General features: G+C 48.3%; 1 protein-coding gene across 1 annotated transcript in view; it reads left to right on the top strand.

Moving 5' to 3' along the window:
• The window catches only part of gon4lb (gon-4 like b), an 88,458-nt gene that overhangs the window by 28,890 nt on the left and 35,415 nt on the right, over window positions 1–24,153 (top strand). Inside the window, exons 10-16 of the mRNA XM_079691828.1 lie at window positions 4,332–4,433; window positions 4,531–4,571; window positions 6,026–6,111; window positions 6,563–6,821; window positions 12,258–12,344; window positions 13,847–14,021; window positions 14,415–14,565. Coding sequence (XP_079547954.1) covers window positions 4,332–4,433; window positions 4,531–4,571; window positions 6,026–6,111; window positions 6,563–6,821; window positions 12,258–12,344; window positions 13,847–14,021; window positions 14,415–14,565 — 901 coding nt within the window. The remainder of the gene's footprint in view (window positions 1–4,331; window positions 4,434–4,530; window positions 4,572–6,025; window positions 6,112–6,562; window positions 6,822–12,257; window positions 12,345–13,846; window positions 14,022–14,414; window positions 14,566–24,153) is intronic.

Below are 24,153 nucleotides of genomic sequence, written 5' to 3'. Positions count from 1 at the left end.
CTCACATTTGACTGACTGCCTTTGACCCTGCTGCAGACCTTTTTCACCTGAGCCTTAAAATTGAGTCTTGAATCAATGAAGACCCCCAGGCATTTGTACTGTGAGACCACCTCTAGCCTCTCCCCGGAAACACAAACACATCCGGCTCAACGCAGGAGGACTTGGTTTTGGTGAAGAACATACATACAGTTTTACTGACATTGAGTTGCAGACAGCATTGCTCCAACCAAGCTGTTACATGAACCATCTTGTTCGTCAGTTCATTAGCCACCTGTGTCAGACTGCCTCCGTGAACATCCATGACAGTATCATCAGCATACATTTGGATGTTTGTGTCAGGACATATCGCTGGTAAGTCGTTTATGTACAATGAAAATAACAATGGACCCAGAATTGACCCTTGTGGGACACCTGTGGACAGCTGGAGGTTAGATGATTGATTATTCTGTAGAAAAAGCACTGTTATTCAGATGGTTCATCATTTGTTCAGCTACAAGTTTTTCAACAACTTTTGATACTGTAGGAAGGATACTGATTGGCCTGTAGTTATTGGTAGACATTGGGTCTCCACCTTTAAAGGTTGGGATAACTACAGCTGGCTTCCAGACATTTGGAAACATTCCTTGACAGAAAGAGAGGTTGATGATATTGGCAATAGGATGAGAAAGAGTTGAACTGAGGTCTTTGAGCATAACTGCATCCATACCAAATATATCCTTTGCTTTAGACGGTTCCAGGGATTTAATTACTCTTTTAACTTCTGCTTCAGTTGTGCTTCTCAAGCTGAAAGCCGGCTCCATTGCATCAATTTGACAATTACTTGTGCAGTCTGGAGAAAACCACGGTGCAATGTTAGCGACAGAATCAATAAAATAGTGATTTAAAACTTCAGCGACATCGCCTGAAGCTTCCCGTTTACTTTAAGTTCTAACTGTTTTCTTTCCCTATGTTGATTACCAGTTAATGTTTTTAATGTTTTTCGAATTACCTCCTGCCTTGTCTATTATAGTTAAAAAGAAATCTGCCTTAGCTTTCCTTCATTTCTTTAAAACGTTATTCCTAAGCATAGTAAAATTACTTCTGTCATGGCTTCATTTAGTTTTGATTGCAGTTTTTAAGACTAGATCACGTTCTTTCATTAGTCTGAAAATATCCTCCTTTATCCAAGGGACAGTGTGTTTGTCATTTCTATGCTTGATTTTGCAGTTGAAGTTGTTAATACTCCTCTCTAACGTTTTTGAGAACATTTTACTGTCTTCTTCATGGTCTATTCCAGGCAAAATATCTTCCCATTTCATCTGTTCAACAGCATTTGTAAAGGTCTCGTTTGTTTTTGGGGATTCCACAAGATTCATATTTCCTGACGTAAGGGCTAAAACGCTTTTTGGTTAGTTTCCTGGCGACTAAAGTCCTATTGTGGTCAGAAAGACCAGTTAACATGTTAAAAGATTTAAAAATTCTCTCCGGTCGGTTACTAAATATTAAGTCAATTTGAGTGCTGGTTGAATTTGTTATTCTTGTAGGTCCACTGATCAGTTGCACGAGGTCAAAATGATCAGTTATCTGTTCTAGATTCTTTCTGGCCGATTTATCCTCCCAGTTAATTATAATAACTTCTTTGTTGAAATTACATTCTCTTAATAACTTCTTAAGATGTTCGTAGAAAAGATTATTTGAAGATGGAGGCCTATAAATTACAATAAGAGCAAATGACATTTGTGGTGACAGTTATATTTAATTCGACCACTGTATTTCATTGCAGGGAATACTGTCCTTGACATAAATCATAACCCCGCCTTCTTTTGAGCCGCGTCTATCCCTCCGGTAAATGTTAAAACCCGGTACGTGAAAGGCTGCTGTGGGGGCGGACTCATGAAGCCAGGTCTCGGATAAACACAAAAAGTCTAAATTGGAGTCCATTAAAAGATGATGGACTTGCTCACTTTTAGATTTGATGCTTCTTATGTTCAGATGTCCCCCTAAAAGGCCTGATGGCTTAGCTTTGGGATCCCAGACTGTTCTTGAGTTATTGACGGTCTGAAAGAAATTCCGGTTCCGGTTCTTTCTGATTGCCGGGTTTACCTGCTTCCTGTTTACATTTGGAGTGTTAATGTTTCCAAATGCACGTGGATTATTACAGCCAGAGAAAGTGTTGTTTTGAGTGTCATGCGGTGGTACAGCAGCGTCCCCCTTGCCCCTCACGGTGGTCCATCGTTGTCGGTCAACCCCGAACAGCGCCGCTCCGCTCAGCCCACAGCCAGCCGCCTCGACCTCCGCTGCTCTCCCGACACCCGGGGTAAGCCAAACATCACTCCGTGGGAAAGTTGTATTGAGTGTGCCGACCGCGGTGATGTTGGCTTCAGCGTGGTTTGGACCAGGACACGGATGAATATCTCCAAATAGCAGCAGACAGATTGTGATGAACAGTGCGTTGCTTTGTTGAAGTCGAGTTGGTGGCTTTGTATTGTTTTCCAGTCGTTTGTACAGAGACGGGAAAATGAGAGACACTGCTGAGTGTGCTTCCCATGTCCAAAGGTTCCATGATTTTGGTTAGTTTGCTGGTGCAGCAGATCAGCATTGTTTGCATATATGTTTTGTAGCGGGTTGATGTCAACGGGTCTTAAGAAATTAGAAAGTAATACATATATCAAGAGAGCCGTGACTACACCTGCCTCACCTGCCGACGCCTATTTCCAGGGGAGTCTGCACACTCACAATACTCCATTCTGATGGGGCATTTCAGAGGGGGACACATGGGGATGTAGAGAAGACATCCCTTAGTGAGTCTCCTGACACACCGGGGACACATGGGGATGTAGAGAAGACATCACTTTGAGAGTCTCCTGACACACCGGGGACACATGGTGATGTAGAGAAGACATCACTTTGTGAGTCTCCTGACACACCGGGGACACATGGTGATGTAGAGAAGACATCACTTTGTGAGTCTCCTGACACACCGGGGACACATGGGGATGTAGAGAAGACATCACTTTGAGAGTCTCCTGACACACCGGGGACACATGGTGATGTAGAGAAGACATCACTTTGTGAGTCTCCTGACACACCGGGGACACATGGGGATGTAGAGAAGACATCACTTAGTGAGTCTCCTGACACACCGGGGACACATGGTGATGTAGAGAAGACATCACTATGTGAGTCTCCTGACACACCGGGGACACATGGTGATGTAGAGAAGACATCACTTTGTGAGTCTCCTGACACACCGGGGACACATGGTGATGTAGAGGAGACATCACTTAGTGAGTCTCCTGACACACCGGGGACACATGGTGATGTAGAGGAGACATCACTTAGTGAGTCTCCTGACACACCGGGGACACATGGTGATGTGGAGAAGACATCACTTTGTGAGTCTCCTGACACACCGGGGACACACCGGGGACACATGGGGATGTGGAGAAGACATCACTTTGTGAGTCTCCTCACACACCGGGGACACACCGGGGACACATGGTGATGTGGAGAAGACATCACTTTGTGAGTCTCCTCACACACCGGGGACACACCGGGGACACATGGTGATGTAGAGAAGACATCACTTTGTGAGTCTCCTGACACACCGGGGACACTTGGTGATGTGGAGAAGACATCACTTAGTGAGTCTCCTGACACACCGGGGACACATGGTGATGAAGAGAAGACATCACTTTGTGAGTCTCCTGACACACCGGGGACACATGGGGATGTGGAGAAGACATCACTTAGTGAGTCTCCTGACACACCGGGGACACATGGTGATGAAGAGAAGACATCACTTTGTGAGTCTCCTGACACACCGGGGACACACGGTGATGTAGAGAAGACATCACTTAGTGAGTCTCCTGACACACCGGGGACACATGGGGATGTGGAGAAGACATCACTTTGTGAGTCTCCTGACACACCGGGGACACATGGGGATGGGGATGTGGAGGAGACATCACAAAGAGAATTTTGCATAATAGGAGACCTTTAATACTCGGCAACACACCGCCACTAAGCATTTACAGAAAACCTTGTTCAGTGCTGCCGTTGTTTTTAACGTAGGTTTTTGTTGCCTCAGTTCAGCAGAAGGTACGCAGTGGAACGGGGTCTGTTCTTCTTAGTGGAAGCAATACGATCATTTAGAAGCCAGTAAAATAATAAGGCAAATCGTTGGTTTGTTTAGTATGTGGCCGTGCAGCGAGGAGTCACTAGAGAGGAGTCAGAGACGATGTCCCCGATGTTCCCGATGTCCCCGATGTCCCCGATGTCCCCGATGTTCCCGATGTTCCCGATGTCCCCGATGTATAGACCTTAGCTGACTGAGTTTTTTCGTTTCTCAGAGGAAGCTGATGATGACGACGACCCAGAGTACAACGTCCTGGAGGACCTTGACGAACCGGACCTGGAGGACTACAGGACGGACCGGGCCGTGCAGATCACCAGTAGGTGTTGTGGACCGGGTCTGGGTTTAGGTCCGGGTCTGAACTATATGTTATCCCTGCCTCACCCTCAGAGTTAACCCATCTTCTCCTCTTACAGAGAAGGAGGTGAATGAGCTGCTGGAAGAACTCTTTGATACGGTGAGTTCAGGGACATCGGACCCGTCTGGTTCTGAGTTCAGGGACATCGGACCCGTCTGGTTCTGAGTTCAGGGACATTTGACCGTCTGGTTCTGAGTTCAGGGACATCGGACCGTCTGGTTCTGAGTTCAGGGAGAACGGACCCGTCTGGTTCTGAGTTCAGGGAGAACGGACCATCTGGTTCTGAGTTCAGGGAGAACGGACCCGTCTGGTTCTGAGTTCAGCGACATCGGACCTCCTGGTTCTGAGTTCAGGGAGAACGGACCGTCTGGTTCTGAGTTCAGGGACATTTGACCGTCTGGTTCTGAGTTCAGGGACATTTGACCGTCTGGTTCTGAGTTCAGGGACATCGGACCGTCTGGTTCAGGGAGAACGGACCCGTCTGGTTCTGAGTTCAGGGAGAACGGACCCGTCTGGTTCTGAGTTCAGGGAGAATGGACCATCTGGTTCTGAGTTCAGGGAGAACGGACCCGTCTGGTTCTGAGTTCAGCGACATCGGACCGTCTGGTTCTGAGTTCAGGGAGAACGGACCCGTCTGGTTCTGAGTTCAGGGAGAACGGACCCGTCTGGTTCTGAGTTCAGCGACATCGGACCGTCTGGTTCTGAGTTCAGGGAGAACGGACCCGTCTGGTTCTGAGTTCAGGGAGAACGGACCGTCTGGTTCTGAGTTCAGGGAGAACGGACCGTCTGGTTCTGAGTTCAGGGAGAACGGACCGTCAGGTTCTGAGTTCAGGGACATCGGACCGTCTGGTTCTGAGTTCAGGGAGAACGGACCGTCTGGTTCTGAGTTCAGGGAGAACGGACCGTCAGGTTCTGAGTTCAGGGACATCGGACCGTCTGGTTCAGGGAGAACGGACCCGTCTGGTTCTGAGTTCAGGGAGAACTGACAGTCTGGTTCTGAGTTCAGGGAGAACGGACCCGTCTGGTTCTGAGTTCAGGGAGACGTCTGGTTCTGAGTTCAGGGAGAATGGACCGTCTGGTCCTGAGTTCAGGGAGACGTCTGGTTCTGAGTTCAGGGAGAACGGACCCGTCTGGTTCTGAGTTCAGGGAGACGTCTGGTTCTGAGTTCAGGGAGAATGGACCGTCTGGTTCTGAGTTCAGGGAGAACGGACCGTCTGGTTCTGAGTTCAGGGAGAACGGACCCGTCTGGTTCTGAGTTCAGGGACAACGGACCCGTCTGGTTCTGAGGTCAGGGACATCAGACCCGTCTGGTTCTGAGTTCAGGGAGAATGGACCGTCTGGTTCTGAGTTCAGGGAGAACGGACCCGTCTGGTTCTGAGTTCAGGGACATCAGACCCGTCTGGTTCTGAGTTCAGGGACAACGGACCCGTCTGGTTCTGAGGTCAGGGACATCAGACCCGTCTGGTTCTGAGCGTCTGGTTCTGAGTTCAGGGAGAACGGACCCGTCTGGTTCTGAGCGTCTGGTTCTGAGGTCCGTCTGTTTCTCTCCACAGCTTCAGGAGGAAGTGGCCGCTGAGGAGCAGGAAGAGGAGGAACCGTCACAGACTGGAGCCAAGTTCAACGTCCCTGCAGCTCTACGGTAACACCTTCAGTCCTCACCTCTACCACACACACACACACACACACACACACACACACACACACACACACACACACACACACACACACACACACACACACACACACACACACACACACACACACACACACACACACACGACCCCAGGGTCTGCAGGCCCTCCTCTCGGGGCGGTGCAGCAGAGAAGTGCTGTTACTGTTTGGGTGAGGAGGGAGAGAAAGCTCCCCAGCTGGAGTCTCTCCACTGAGCTCATGGAGAGCACTCCAGCTGAGGGGAAACATGTTGATCCATCAGATCTCCATCCAGAGAGCTCTAAAGCATTCTGCTGCCACAGAAGCACACTCAGATAGCTCATGTTGTTCTTCCTGCTGGAGATGATGATGATGATGATGATGATGTGGATCTCCTCTTCACGCAGCTTCACAGGAAGTGGTTTTCCTCTCTGTTGCAGGTTCGAGGCCCCGTTAGCCAGCATGCTGACGGAGCGGCGCAGGGCTGTCAGGAAGCAGTACGAGGCCCTGCAGCAGAGGAGGGCCCTGCAGGACTCCACCAACCAGCACCGGGACCTGAAGGGCCCGCCCAGCCCACAGCCCAGCCCACAGCCCAGCCCACAGCCCACCACCTCTATCATAGTCCTGCAGAGAGGCGTCTGCCCCCCCCTCCACCTGGACCACACCCAGAAACTGCAGCTGCAGCAGCAGATCCAGCAGGTACTGAGACCTGACCAGGCCTGGTACTGAACACACTAGTGTTGTCACGATACCAACATTTTGGTTTCGATACCAAGTCAAGAATTGCGATTCCGATTCTTTTTCGATACTTTTCTTAAAAAAAGGGAAACACTCTTAAATGTAATTATTGTGCTTTATTTCACAGCAGAACCATAACACAAACTTTTAAACAATGAGAACAATAAACAAAATAAATGACAAGAATTCGTATTAAATAAAATTAAGCATCATCTCAAACAACTTTTTTGTTTTATAAAATATCATTTATATTAATATTTTATTAACATGTACATGTCATGTGACAGTAATATAAATAATTATGGACAAAATGTATATTGCAGATGTTAGCCACATTGGTAAGTTAGCTAAAAAGATAGCCATATTAGACAGTTATCATTAATTGCCTCGTCAAACTACGAAAACGTTCGTTTGTCACAAAATAAATTAAACTTGTTTGACTTAGATTTGAGGGAATGGGCTTGAGCATGATGTAATTATGTTATCTCTCACATTCGCTAACCTGTCGGTCTTTAAATTCTTTAAACAGCTCTGGATGCCGGTCGGCGGGTGCTTAGCCAAGTTTGATGTGCTCCCTTGGTTTGCAGGGATCTGAACCATGTCTCACAGACAGGCCTCGTGGTGTCCGGAGGCTCCCTTGGTTTGCAGAGATCTGAACCATGTCTCACAGACAGGCCTCGTGGTGTCCGGAGGCTCCCTTGGTTTGCAGGGATCTGAAACATGTCTCACAGACAGGCCTCGTGGTGTCCGGAGGCTCCCTTGGTGTGCAGGGATCTAAACCATGTCTCACAGACAGGCCTCGTGGTGTCCGTAGGCTCCCTTGGTTTGCAGAGATCTAAACCATGTCTCACAGACAGGCCTCGTGGTGTCCGTAGGCTCCCTTGGTTTGCAGAGATCTAAACCATGTCTTACAGACAGGCCTTGTGGTGTCCGGAGGCCCCCTTGGTTTGCAGGGATCTAAACCATGTCTCACAGACAGGCCTCGTGGTGTCCGGAGGCTCCCTTGGTTTGCAGGGATCTAAACCATGTCTCACAGACAGGCCTCGTGGTGTCCGGAGGCTCCCTTGGTTTGCAGGGATCTAAACCATGTCTCACAGACAGGCCTCGTGGTGTCCGGAGGCTCCCTTGGTTTGCAGGGATCTAAACCATGTCTCACAGACAGGCCTCGTGGTGTCCGGAGGCTCCCTTGGTTTGCAGGGATCTAAACCATGTCTTACAGACAGGCCTCGTGGTGTCCGTAGGCTCCCTTGGTTTGCAGAGATCTAAACCATGTCTCACAGACAGGCCTCGTGGTGTCCTTAGGCTCCCTTGGTGTGCAGGGATCTAAACCATGTCTCACAGACAGGCCTCGTGGTGTCCGGAGGCTCCCTTGGTTTGCAGGGATCTGAAACATGTCTCACAGACAGGCCTCGTGGTGTCCGTAGGCTCCCTTGGTGTGCAGGGATCTAAACCATGTCTCACAGACAGGCCTCGTGGTGTCCGTAGGCTCCCTTGGTGTGCAGGGATCTGAACCATGTCTTACAGACAGGCCTCGTGGTGTCCGTAGGCTCCCTTGGTTTGCAGGGATCTAAACCATGTCTCACAGACAGGCCTCGTGGTGTCCTTAGGCTCCCTTGGTGTGCAGGGATCTGAACCATGTCTTACAGACAGGCCTCGTGGTGTCCGTAGGCTCCCTTGGTGTGCAGGGATCTGAACCATGTCTTACAGACAGGCCTCGTGGTGTCCGGAGGCTCCCTTGGTTTGCAGGGATCTAAACCATGTCTCACAGACAGGCCTCGTGGTGTCCGTAGGCTCCCTTGGTTTGCAGGGATCTAAACCATGTCTCACAGACAGGCCTCGTGGTGTCCTTAGGCTCCCTTGGTTTGCAGGGATCTAAACCATGTCTCACAGACAGGCCTCGTGGTGTCCGTAGGCTCCCTTGGTTTGCAGAGATCTAAACCATGTCTCACAGACAGGCCTCGTGGTGTCCTTAGGCTCCCTTGGTTTGCAGGGATCTAAACCATGTCTCACAGACAGGCCTCGTGGTGTCCGTAGGCTCCCTTGGTGTGCAGAGATCTAAACCATGTCTCACAGACAGGCCTCGTGGTGTCCTTAGGCTCCCTTGGTGTGCAGGGATCTGAAACATGTCTCACAGACAGGCCTCGTGGTGTCTGGAGGCTCCCTTGGTTTGCAGGGATCTGAACCATGTGTCACAGACAGGCCTCGTGGTGTCCGTAGGCTCCCTTGGTTTGCAGAGATCTAAACCATGTCTCACAGACAGGCCTCGTGGTGTCCGTAGGCTCCCTTGGTGTGCAGGGATCTAAACCATGTCTCACAGACAGGCCTCGTGGTGTCCGTAGGCTCCCTTGGTTTGCAGGGATCTAAACCATGTCTCACAGACAGGCCTCGTTGTGTCCGTAGGCTCCCTTGGTGTGCAGGGATCTAAACCATGTCTCACAGACAGGCCTCGTGGTGTCCGGAGGCTCCCTTGGTTTGCAGAGATCTAAACCATGTCTCACAGACAGGCCTCGTTGTGTCCTTAGGCTCCCTTGGTTTGCAGAGATCTAAACCATGTCTCACAGACAGGCCTCGTGGTGTCCTTAGGCTCCCTTGGTTTGCAGAGATCTAAACCATGTCTCACAGACAGGCCTCGTTGTGTCCTTAGGCTCCCTTGGTTTGCAGGGATCTAAACCATGTCTCACAGACAGGCCTCGTGGTGTCTGGAGGCTTGCCCTCACTGTCAGAGCTCAAATACTTCTACATTTCGCTTCTGGCGTCTTTTTTGACAACAAGCCGAGGCGCAGCGGCAGTTGCACTCCCCCTTGCAGCCATGCTTCTCGTTTTCTCACATGCTCTGGCAGCTAGCGCGTGGCCGCGTGCACGAGAGAGGCGAGGGGCTTAGAGCGTGCTTGAGAGGGGCGGGGCTGCAGCTGCAGTGCAGGGAGTGGAAGCAGAGCGCTGAACACACACCGCTCTTATTAAAACAGCGCTTTCTCACCGGAGTGCTTTTCCTCGTCATTCTTAAAGTACCGATACTAATGAAACGGAGGAACCGTACCGTTTTTAACGGCAGGGTATCGCGGTACCTTTCAAGTATCGGTACACCATGCAACACTAGAACACACTCCTCCTATACGTATAAACACCTCATGTCTTTTTCACAATATGTTTATTTGTATTTTCTTATTGAACAACAACCAAAAACCATGTACCTCACAGACAGTGTTAAAAGCATAGGCCTACAAATAAAATAAATAAAACAAAATGATCTCACAGTTTCCTTTCAGAGACAGTCCCTCACAATGTGCTCCGAGAGCTGAACACAGTCCTCCTGCCTGCCCTTAGAGATGTATGTCCGTTAGGGGTGTAACGGTATACGTATTCGTACCGAAAATATTCGGTACGGGCCTTTCGGTTCGGTACACGTGTGTACCGAAGTGTAACAAACAAATATAACGTTAAACGTAAACAATTGAGAACGTGAACAACTTTTTGGAAGTAATCTCAGGTGCTGCGTCGCAGCATTCAGAGTAATTTGCTAACATTGATTTCAACGCGTCATAGAGCGAGCAAGTCATTTCATTGGACGAGAGGCATACACTGAGAGCTGGTCACAGGGATGCGTTCAAATGTAGTCAGTAATTTGGGGAACTGTCGAAATGGGGAACGCAGATAAAGTTGAGCTCGAAAATCCTCCAGCATCATTGAAGTCTCCGGTTTGGGAACATTTTGATTTCGTAGTTACGTACAAGGATGACGGACAAAGACAGGTGGACCAAACCAAAGCTGTTTGTCGCCATTGTTCAACTAAAGTTGGTTACGCGGCTGGCAATACATCAAACTTGCACACTCATTTGACAAGGCATCACCCGAACGTGAATATCACCGGTACAGTTCAAATAAAGATGATTTCAGTTCATCGAAATGCTGCACCTTAATGTTTATTTGATCATATTTTGTATTTATTTGAGTGAATATTCACAGTTTAATAATAATTAAAAACCCCCAAAAATTATTTTGTTTTTTTATAATTTTTTCTGCTGTACCAAACCGTGACCTAAAAACCGAGGTACGTACCGAACCGAAATGTTTGTGAACCGTTACGCCCCTTGTGTCAGTCTTTCTAGACCAACACTACCAGAAAGTTCCTTCAACCAAGTCCTCACTGCTGGTTAACCCTAACCAAGTCCTCAGTGCTGGTTAACCCTAACCAAGTCCTCAGTGCTGGTTAACCCTAACCAAGTCCCCAGTGCTGGTTACCCCTAACCAAGTCCCCAGTGCTGGTTAACCCTAACCAAGTCCCCAGTGCTGGTTAACCCTAAACAAAGTCCTCAGTGCTGGTTAACCCTAACCAAGTCCTCACTGCTGGTTAACCCTAACCAAGTCCTCAGTGCTGGTTAACCCTAACCAAGTCCTCACTGCTGGTTAACCCTAACCAAGTCCTCAGTGCTGGTTAACCCTAACCAAGTCCTCAGTACTGGTTAACCCTAACCAAGTCCTCAGTGCTGGTTAACCCTAACCAAGTCCTCAGTGCTGGTTAACCCTAACCAAGTCCTCAGTGCTGGTTAACCCTAACCAAGTCCTCAGTGCTGGTTAACCCTAACCAAGTCCTCAGTGCTGGTTAACCCTAACCAAGTCCTCAGTGCTGGTTAACCCTAACCAAGTCCTCAGTGCTGGTTAACCCTAACCAAGTCCTCACTGCTGGTTAACCCTAACCAAGTCCTCAGTGCTGGTTAACCCTAACCAAGTCCTCAGTGCTGGTTAACCCTAACCAAGTCCTCAGTGCTGGTTAACCCTAACCAAGTCCTCAGTGCTGGTTAACCCTAACCAAGTCCTCAGTGCTGGTTAACCCTAACCAAGTCCTCAGTGCTGGTTAACCCTAACCAAGTCCTCAGTGCTGGTTGACCCTAACCAAGTCCTCACTGCTGGTTAACCCTAACCAAGTCCTCAGTGCTGGTTAACCCTAACCAAGTCCTCAGTGCTGGTTAACCCTAACCAAGTCCTCAGTGCTGGTTAACCCTAACCAAGTCCTTAGTGCTGGTTAACCCTAACCAAGTCCTCAGTGCTGGTTAACCCTAACCAAGTCCTCAGTGCTGGTTAACCCTAACCAAGTCGTCACTGCTGGTTGACCCTAACCAAGTCCTCACTGCTGGTTAACCCTAACCAAGTCCTCAGTGCTGGTTAACCCTAACCAAGTCCTCAGTGCTGGTTAACCCTAACCAAGTCCTCAGTGCTGGTTAACCCTAACCAAGTCCTCAGTGCTGGTTAACCCTAACAAAGTCCTCAGTGCTGGTTAACCCTAACCAAGTCCTCACTGCTGGTTGACCCTAACCAAGTCCTCAGTGCTGGGGCATCATACTCTTCCAACATAAAGCGATTTATAAAAACCTCATTAATGAACATGCTTCTCTCTTCCAGCATGTGCAGCTGCTGACTCAGGTCCACCTGCTGACTCGCCGTCTGGACACCCTGAACCACGAGAACTGCATCACTAAACACTACCTGGTGAGCACACACACACACTCACACTCCAGTGTTTCTCCTACCATGAGCCCCGCGCCCCGTCTGAAATTCAAGGTGTTTATTTTATTTATTTTTATTGAACAAAAAAAAATATATATATATATATATATAGCACCAAATTGCAACTGAAGTCATCTATCTACGGTCACTTTTCACATTGAACATGTGCTCTTTTATTAAATAAACTAAACGCCATGTTATTTATCCAATGTGCATGTTTCAGTGTCATGCTTCTCGTATTCACATTCTCCCTCCGCTCTGTTTCTGAAGGGCGGGGCACCCCCCCCCCCCCCCCCCACACACACGAATGCACACACTCACAATCAGATACAAGAGTGGAGGAAAGGAGGAGAACAACAAAGTGTAAAAAAGTCAAACAAATCTGTTTTATTGCCCCGAGCTCTGCTGTCTGCCCGTTTGTGTCGTCGTCGTCCCCCCCCCCCAGTTTCAAATTCGTTTATTATTATTTTTTAACCGAGTGGACGCGCGCGAACGCGACAACGAACGTAACGTGCGCATTCTAAAAATAGCTCACAGATGGTGAGCAGGTTCCGCGGTTTTGAACTACAGTATTGAGATGTGAGTTGGTTTATTCAGTAAATTAGCTCAGGATAATTGGATGTTCTGTCTACACCTGTTGATGTGAGGCTAATGCAGGACTTGCTAGCTTGATGCTACCGGCATTTAGCGGGAGTGACTCAACAAATTGCCACTTAAAATGTATCGTCAGCAATGTATGACAAGCAGACTGTTTAATGTTAGACTCACACCAATAGCTCAATATGATCATAACAGATTGCTCTCATATCAGAGATCAGATGAGGTGGAGCTGCCTCCAGCAGTAGAGGATGAGGCAGAGAGAAGCAGCAGCAGCACAGGGCTGCAGCAGGTATGTTATATGCTGTAGTCAGGTGATTTAAATACAATGAAAGGAAGAAGTGTAGACAACATGATAAGAAGGGAATACAGTTTGAATAAAGTAATAGTGTAACACTGTACTTTATTACTTTTTAATGTACAAATACTTTGTTACTGTACGATTATCAATAACAATAATCCACAGCTCCTCTCTGCTCCAGAGGAGCCCCCGTGTTGGGGGGGGTACCCGAGCAGCACCCTGCGAAGGCAGTAAACCTAGGGGAAACACTGCACTCACTCGGGAGCAACTCAGTCCTGTTACTCAGCGTCCACACGGCGGCGTGCGTTGAAGCTTGCAGGTGGGCGTGTCTGAAACTCGACCAACAACCAATCACATGAATCTCCCGTCCCGGACAAACAAGCACGCGTTTTGATTGGCTAGAGCTTGCACTGGCATATGATTTGATTGGCTGACGCTTCCGTCAAAGCTTCAAAAGTTGAACTTTTCTCAACATTTGAAGCGAGCGTTTTATGTCTTAGACTTCAGATTGTTTATCTTCACTGTAGCTGCAAATGACGATAAAGCCTCTGAGTCTTCAGTAACCCCCTCCCCCCCCCCCCCACAGGAGGAGCTGCAGCGGTTTGCCAGGCGTCGGGAGGAGCTTCTCCTCAGCAGCAGCTTCAGAGGGTGTAACCTTCAGGGGGCTCTGGACCTCCTGCAGGAGCAGACAGCGGGTCCTGGTCCTGGTCCTCCTGCCTCCTCCAGACGCTGGCTCCCCACCATGAGCCCTGCCACCAGGAGTAAGGACAGGAGTCATAACAATCAGAACACCTTTGTCCCACAGAGAGGACCTTTACATTGTTACAGCAGAAAAGAGCCACAGACAGCTTAATGCTAAGAAGCATGCATACAAAAATTATAATTAAAAAAAGCTACACAATTTACAAAATACACATCCTGTAACGGTTCTGAGGATTTAGCAGCCAGGTATATATTACACAGGTATTAACGGCATATATATATTGTACGTACATGTAGTTTGTTGGTATTTAACAACGTGTGTGTGTGTGTGTGTGTGTTCTAGTAGGGGCCATGCTGGTTATATAGTCTGAAGTGACCTGCTGCTGTGTGTGGTTGTTTCAGCTGGTTCTGATCCTGGTTCTGATCCTGGTTCTGATCCTCGTTCTGTTCAGGTCTGGCCTTCCCTCTGATGCCTGCAGACGAGGCCTGGCTGTTCGCCACGCGGCCCGTCTTCCTGTACCCAGAACTACTTCCTGTCTGCAGCCTGGACCCGCCGGCCCAGACCCGCCGGCGCCGTAGCATGTACACCGCCGGAGAGGACGGGTACGCCACTTTCTCAAAATTCTGACTTTTTTCTCAAAATTCTGACTTTTTCACAGTCACACAGTCACACAGTCACACAGTCACACAGTCACACACAGTCACACAGTCACACAGTCACACAGTCACACAGTCACACACAGTCACACACAGTCACACAGTCTCACAGTCACACAGTCTCACAGTCACACACAGTCACACAGTCACACAGTCACACACAGTCACACACAGTCACACAGTCACACACAGTCACACAGTCTCACAGTCACACAGTCACACACAGTCACACAGTCACACAGTCACACAGTCACACACAGTCACACAGTCACACAGTCACACAGTCACACACAGTCACACAGTCACACACAGTCACACAGTCTCACAGTCACACAGTCACACACAGTCACACAGTCACACAGTCACACACAGTCACACAGTCACACACAGTCACACACAGTCTCACAGTCACACAGTCACACAGTCACACACAGTCACACAGTCACACAGTCACACACATTCACACAGTCACACAGTCACACAGTCACACACATTCACACATTCACACAGTCACACAGTCACACAGTCACACAGTCACACAGTCACACACATTCACACAGTCACACAGTCACACAGTCTCACACAGTCACACAGTCACACACATTCACACAGTCACACAGTCACACAGTCTCACACATTCACACAGTCACACAGTCACACAGTCACACAGTCTCACACAGTCACACACATTCACACAGTCACACAGTCACACAGTCTCACACAGTCACACAGTCACACACAGTCACACACAGTCACACACAGTCACACAGTCACACAGTCACACAGTCACACAGTCACACAGTCTCACACATTCACACAGTCACACACAGTCACACACAGTCACACACAGTCACACAGTCACACAGTCACACAGTCACACAGTCACACACATTCACACAGTCACACAGTCACACAGTCTCACACATTCACACAGTCACACACATTCACACAGTCACACAGTCACACAGTCTCACACATTCACACAGTCACACACAGTCACACAGTCACACAGTCACACAGTCACACAGTCACACAGTCTCACACATTCACACATTCACACACAGTCACACAGTCACACACAGTCACACAGTCACACACAGTCACACATTCACACACATTCACACATTCACACACAGTCACACAGTCACACAGTCACACACAGTCACACAGTCACACACAGTCACACATTCACACACATTCACACAGTCTCACACATTCACACATTCACACACAGTCACACATTCACACACAGTCACACAGTCTCACACATTCACACATTCACACACAGTCACACAGTCACACAGTCTCACACATTCACACATTCACACATTCACACACAGTCACACAGTCACACAGTCTCACACATTCACACATTCACACAGTCACACAGTCACACAGTCACACAGTCACACAGAGTCACACAGTCTCACACATTCACACAGTCTCACACATTCACACAGTCTCACACATTCACACATTCACACACAGTCACACAGTCTCACACATTCACACATTCACACAGTCACACAGTCACACAGTCACACAGTCACACAGTCACACACAGTCACACAGTCACACAGTCACACAGTCACACATTCACACAGTCACACACAGTCACACACAGTCACACAGTCACACACATTTACACAGTCTCACAGTCACACAGTCACACAGTCACACAGTCACACATTCACACAGTCACACACAGTCACACAGTCACACAGTCACACACATTTACACAGTCTCACACAGTCACACAGTCACACACATTTACACAGTCTCACACAGTCACACAGTCACACACATTTACACAGTCTCACACAGTCACACAGTCACACAGTCACACAGTCACACAGTCACACAGTCTCACACATTCACACAGTCACACAGTCACACACAGTCACACAGTCACACAGTCACACACATTTACACAGTCACACAGTCACACAGTCACACACAGTCACACAGTCACACAGTCACACACATTTACACAGTCTCACACAGTCACACAGTCACACAGTCACACAGTCACACAGTCACACACATTTACACAGTCTCACACAGTCACACAGTCACACACATTTACACAGTCTCACACAGTCACACAGTCACACAGTCACACACAGTCACACAGTCTCACACATTCACACACAGTCACACAGTCACACATAGTCACACATAGTCACACACAGTCACACACATTCACACAGTCACACAGTCACACAGTCACACAGTCACACACAGTCACATAGTCACACAGTCACACACAGTCACACAGTCACACAGTCACACACAGTCACATAGTCACACACAGTCACACAGTCACACAGTCACACAGTCACACAGTCACACACAGTCACACAGTCACACAGTCACACAGTCACACAGTCACACACAGTCACATAGTCACACAGTCACACACAGTCACACAGTCACACAGTCACACACAGTCACATAGTCACACAGTCACACACAGTCACATAGTCACACACAGTCACACAGTCACACAGTCACACAGTCACACACAGTCACATAGTCACATAGTCACACAGTCACACAGTCACACACAGTCACACAGTCACACAGTCACACAGTCACACACAGTCACACAGTCACACAGTCACACATAGTCACACAGTAACACAGTCACACATTCACACACAGTCACACAGTCACACAGTCAAACAGTCACATAGTCACACAGTCACACAGTCACACAGTCACACAGTCACACAGTCACACACAGTCACACAGTCACACACAGTCACATAGTCACACAGTCACACAGTCACACAGTCACACAGTCACACAGTCACACACAGTCACACAGTCACACACAGTCACATAGTCACACAGTCACACATTCACACACAGTCACACAGTAACACAGTCACACATTCACACAGTCACATAGTCACACAGTCACACATTCACACAGTCACACAGTAACACAGTCACACATTCACACACAGTCAAACAGTCAAACAGTCACATAGTCACACAGTCACACAGTCACACACAGTCACACAGTCACACAGTCACACAGTCACACACAGTCACACAGTCAAACAGTCACATAGTCACACAGTCACACAGTCTCACAGTCACACAGTCACACATTCACACACAGTCAAACAGTCAAACAGTCACATAGTCACACAGTCACACAGTCACACACAGTCACACAGTCACACAGTCACACAGTCACACAGTCACACACAGTCACACAGTCACACACAGTCACACAGTCACACAGTCACACAGTCACACAGTCACACAGTCACACAGTCACACACAGTCACACAGTCACACAGTCACACACAGTCACACACAGTCACACAGTCACACAGTCACACAGTCACACACAGTCACACAGTCTCACAGTCACACACAGTCACACAGTCAAACAGTCAAACAGTCACACACAGTCACACAGTCACACAGTCACACACAGTCACACAGTCACACACAGTCACACACAGTCACACAGTCAAACAGTCACACAGTCACACACAGTCACACAATCACACAGTCACACAGTCACACAGTCACACAGTCACACACAGTCACACAGTCACACAGTCACACACAGTCACACAGTCACACACAGTCACACAGTCAAACAGTCAAACAGTCACACACAGTCACACAGTCAAACAGTCAAACAGTCACACACAGTCACACAGTCAAACAGTCACACAGTCACACACAGTCACACAATCACACAGTCACACAGTCACACAGTCACACAGTCACACAGTCACACACAGTCACACAATCACACAGTCACACAGTCAAACAGTCACACAGTCACACACAGTCAAACAGTCACACACAGTCACACAGTCAAACAGTCAAACAGTCACACACAGTCACACAGTCAAACAGTCACACAGTCACACACAGTCACACAATCACACAGTCACACAGTCACACAGTCACACAGTCAAACAGTCACACAGTCACACACAGTCACACAATCACACAGTCACACAGTCAAACAGTCACACACAGTCACACACAGTCACACACAGTCACACACAGTCACACAATCACACAGTCACACAGTCACACAGTCACACAGTCACACACAGTCACACACAATCACACAGTCACACAGTCACACAGTCACACAGTCACACACAGTCACACACAGTCACACACAGTCACACACAGTCACACAATCACACAGTCACACACAGTCACACAATCACACAGTCACACACAGTCACACAATCACACAGTCACACAATCACACAGTCACACAGTCACACAGTCACACAGTCACACAATCACACAGTCACACAGTCACACACAGTCACACAGTCAAACAGTCACACAATCACACAGTCACACAGTCACACACAGTCACACACAGTCACACAATCACACAGTCACACACAGTCACACAATCACACAGTCACACAATCACACAGTCACACAGTCACACAGTCACACAGTCACACAATCACACAGTCACACAGTCACACACAGTCACACAATCACACAGTCACACAATCACACAGTCACACAGTCACACAATCACACAGTCACACAGTCACACACAGTCACACAGTCAAACAGTCAAACAGTCACACACAGTCACACAGTCACACACAGTCACACAATCACACAGTCACACAGTCACACAGTCACACACAGTCACACAGTCACACAGTCACACACAGTCACACACAATCACACAGTCACACAATCACACAGTCACACAGTCACACAGTCACACAATCACACAGTCTCACAGTCACACAGTCACACACTCACACAGTCACACAGTCACACAATCACACAGTCACACAGTCACATAGTCAAACAGTCACACAGTCACACACAGTCACACAATCACATAGTCACACAGTCACACACAGTCACACAGTCACACAGTCACACAGTCACACAGTCACACACAGTCACACAATCACACAGTCACACAGTCACACAATCACACAGTCACACAGTCACATAGTCACACAGTCACACAGTCACACAGTCACACACAGTCACACAGTCACACAGTCACACACAGTCACACAGTCACACAGTCACACACAGTCACACAGTCACACAGTCACACAGTCACACAGTCACACACAGTCACACAGTCACACAGTCACACAGTCACACACAGTCACACAGTCACACAGTCACACACAGTCACACAGTCACACACAGTCACACAGTCACACACAGTCACACAGTCACACAGTCACACAGTCACACACAGTCACACAGTCACACAGTCACACAGTCACACAGTCACACACAGTCACACAGTCACACAGTCACACAGTCACACAATCACACAGTCACATAGTCACACAGTCACACAGTCACACAGTCACACACAGTCACACAGTCACACAGTCACACACAGTCACACAGTCACACAGTCACACAGTCACACACAGTCACACAGTCACACAGTCACACAGTCACACAATCACACAGTCACACAGTCACACAATCACATAGTCACACAGTCACACACAGTCACACAGTCACACAGTCACACAGTCACACAATCACATAGTCACACAGTCACACAGTCACATAGTCACACAGTCACATAGTCACACACAGTCACACAGTCACACAATCACATAGTCACACAGTCACACAGTCACATAGTCACACACAGTCACACAATCACACAATCACACAATCACACAGTCACACAGTCACACAGTCACACAGTCACACAGTCACACAGTCACACAATCACATAGTCACACAGTCACACACAGTCACACAGTCACACACAGTCACACAGTCACATAGTCACACAGTCACACAGTCACAAAGTCACACAGTCACACAGTCACACAGTCACACAGTCACATAGTCACATAGTCACACAGTCAAACAGTCACACAGTCACACAGTCACACAGTCACACAGTCACACACAGTCACACAGTCAAACAGTCACACAGTCACATAGTCACACAGTCACACAGTCACACAGTCACATAGTCACACAGTCACACAGTCACACACAGTCACACAATCACACAGTCACACAGTCACACAGTCACACAGTCACACAGTCACACAATCACATAGTCACACAGTCACACAGTCACACAGTCACATAGTCACACAGTCACACACAGTCACATAGTCACACAATCACACAGTCACACAGTCACACAGTCACACAGTCACACAGTCACACAATCACACAGTCACACAGTCTCACACAGTCACACAGTCACACACAGTCACATAGTCACACAATCACACAGTCACACAGTCTCACACAGTCACACAGTCAAACAGTCACACAGTCACACAATCACACAGTCACACAGTCTCACACAGTCACACAGTCACACACAGTCACACAGTCACAAACAGTCACACAGTCACACAGTCACATAGTCACACAGTCACACAGTCACATAGTCACACAGTCACACAGTCAAACAGTCACACAGTCACACAGTCACACACAGTCACACAGTCACATAGTCACACAGTCACACAGTCAAACAGTCACACAGTCACACAGTCACAAACAGTCACACAGTCACACAGTCACATAGTCACACAGTCACACAGTCAAACAGTCACACAGTCACACAGTCACACACAGTCACATAGTCACATAGTCACACAGTCACACAGTCAAACAGTCACACAGTCACACAGTCACACAGTCACACACAGTCACACAGAGTCACACAGTCACACAGTCACACACAGTCACACGCAGTCTCACATAGTCTCACAGTCACACAGTCTCACAGTCACACAGTCTCACAGTCACACAGTCTCACAGTCTCACAGTCACACAGTCACACAGTCTCACAGTCACACAGTCACACAGTCTCACAGTCACACACAGTCACACAGTCACACAGTCTCACAGTCACACAGTCACACAGTCACACACAGTCACACAGTCACACACAGTCACACAGTCTCACAGTCACACAGTCACACAGTCACACAGTCTCACAGTCACACAGTCACACACAGTCTCACAGTCACACAGTCACACAGTCACACAGTCACACACAGTCACACACAGTCACACAGTCACACACAGTCACACAGTCACACAGTCTCACAGTCACACACTGTCTCACAGTCACACACAGTCTCACAGTCACACAGTCACACACAGTCACACAGTCACACACAGTCACACAGTCTCACAGTCACACACAGTCACACACAGTCTCACAGTCTCACAGTCACACACAGTCACACACAGTCACACACAGTCACACACAGTCACACAGTCACACACAGTCACACAGTCACACAGTCACACAGTCACACAATCACATAGTCACACAGTCACACAGTCACATAGTCACACAGTCACATAGTCACACACAGTCACACAGTCACACAATCACATAGTCACACAGTCACACAGTCACATAGTCACACACAGTCACACAATCACACAATCACACAATCACACAGTCACACAGTCACACAGTCACACAGTCACACAGTCACACAATCACATAGTCACACAGTCACACACAGTCACACAGTCACACACAGTCACACAGTCACATAGTCACACAGTCACACAGTCACACAGTCACACAGTCACACAGTCACACAGTCACACACAGTCACACAGTCAAACAGTCACACAGTCACATAGTCACACAGTCACACAGTCACACAGTCACATAGTCACACAGTCACACAGTCACACACAGTCACACAATCACACAGTCACACAGTCACACAGTCACACAGTCACACAGTCACACAATCACATAGTCACACAGTCACACAGTCACACAGTCACATAGTCACACAGTCACACACAGTCACATAGTCACACAATCACACAGTCACACAGTCACACAGTCACACAGTCACACAGTCACACAATCACACAGTCACACAGTCTCACACAGTCACACAGTCACACACAGTCACATAGTCACACAATCACACAGTCACACAGTCTCACACAGTCACACAGTCAAACAGTCACACAGTCACACAATCACACAGTCACACAGTCTCACACAGTCACACAGTCACACACAGTCACACAGTCACAAACAGTCACACAGTCACACAGTCACATAGTCACACAGTCACACAGTCACATAGTCACACAGTCACACAGTCAAACAGTCACACAGTCACACAGTCACACACAGTCACACAGTCACATAGTCACACAGTCACACAGTCAAACAGTCACACAGTCACACAGTCACAAACAGTCACACAGTCACACAGTCACATAGTCACACAGTCACACAGTCAAACAGTCACACAGTCACACAGTCACACACAGTCACATAGTCACATAGTCACACAGTCACACAGTCAAACAGTCACACAGTCACACAGTCACACAGTCACACACAGTCACACAGAGTCACACAGTCACACAGTCACACACAGTCACACGCAGTCTCACATAGTCTCACAGTCACACAGTCTCACAGTCACACAGTCTCACAGTCACACAGTCTCACAGTCTCACAGTCACACAGTCACACAGTCTCACAGTCACACAGTCACACAGTCTCACAGTCACACACAGTCACACAGTCACACAGTCTCACAGTCACACAGTCACACAGTCACACACAGTCACACAGTCACACACAGTCACACAGTCTCACAGTCACACAGTCACACAGTCACACAGTCTCACAGTCACACAGTCACACACAGTCTCACAGTCACACAGTCACACAGTCACACAGTCACACACAGTCACACACAGTCACACAGTCACACACAGTCACACAGTCACACAGTCTCACAGTCACACACTGTCTCACAGTCACACACAGTCTCACAGTCACACAGTCACACACAGTCACACAGTCACACACAGTCACACAGTCTCACAGTCACACACAGTCACACACAGTCTCACAGTCTCACAGTCACACACAGTCACACACAGTCACACACAGTCACACACAGTCACACAGTCACACACAGTCACACACAGTCACACAGTCACACAGTCACACAGTCACACACAGTCACACACAGTCACACACAGTCACACAGTCACACACAGTCACACAGTCACACAGTCTCACACATTCACACAGTCACACAGTCACACATAGTCACACATAGTCACACACAGTCACACAGTCTCACACATTCACACAGTCACACAGTCACACAGTCACACAGTCACACAGTCACACACAGTCACATAGTCACACAGTCACATAGTCACACAGTCACACACAGTCACATAGTCACACAGTCACACACAGTCACACACAGTCACACACAGTCACATAGTCACATAGTCACACAGTCACACAGTCACACAGTCACACAGTCACACACAGTCACACAGTCACACAGTCACACAGTCACACACAGTCACACAGTCACACAGTCACACATAGTCACATAGTCACACAGTCAAACAGTCAAACAGTCACATAGTCACACAGTCACACATTCACACACAGTCACACAGTCACACAGTCAAACAGTCAAACAGTCACACAGTCACACAGTCACACACAGTCACACAGTCACACAGTCACAC

Source organism: Notothenia rossii (assembly GCF_949606895.1).
Source record: "Notothenia rossii genome assembly, chromosome: 7".
Taxonomy (NCBI): Eukaryota; Metazoa; Chordata; class Actinopteri; order Perciformes; family Nototheniidae; genus Notothenia; species Notothenia rossii.
The sequence above is the reverse complement of the archived record's forward strand: the minus strand, read 5'-3'. Positions and strand labels throughout refer to the sequence as shown.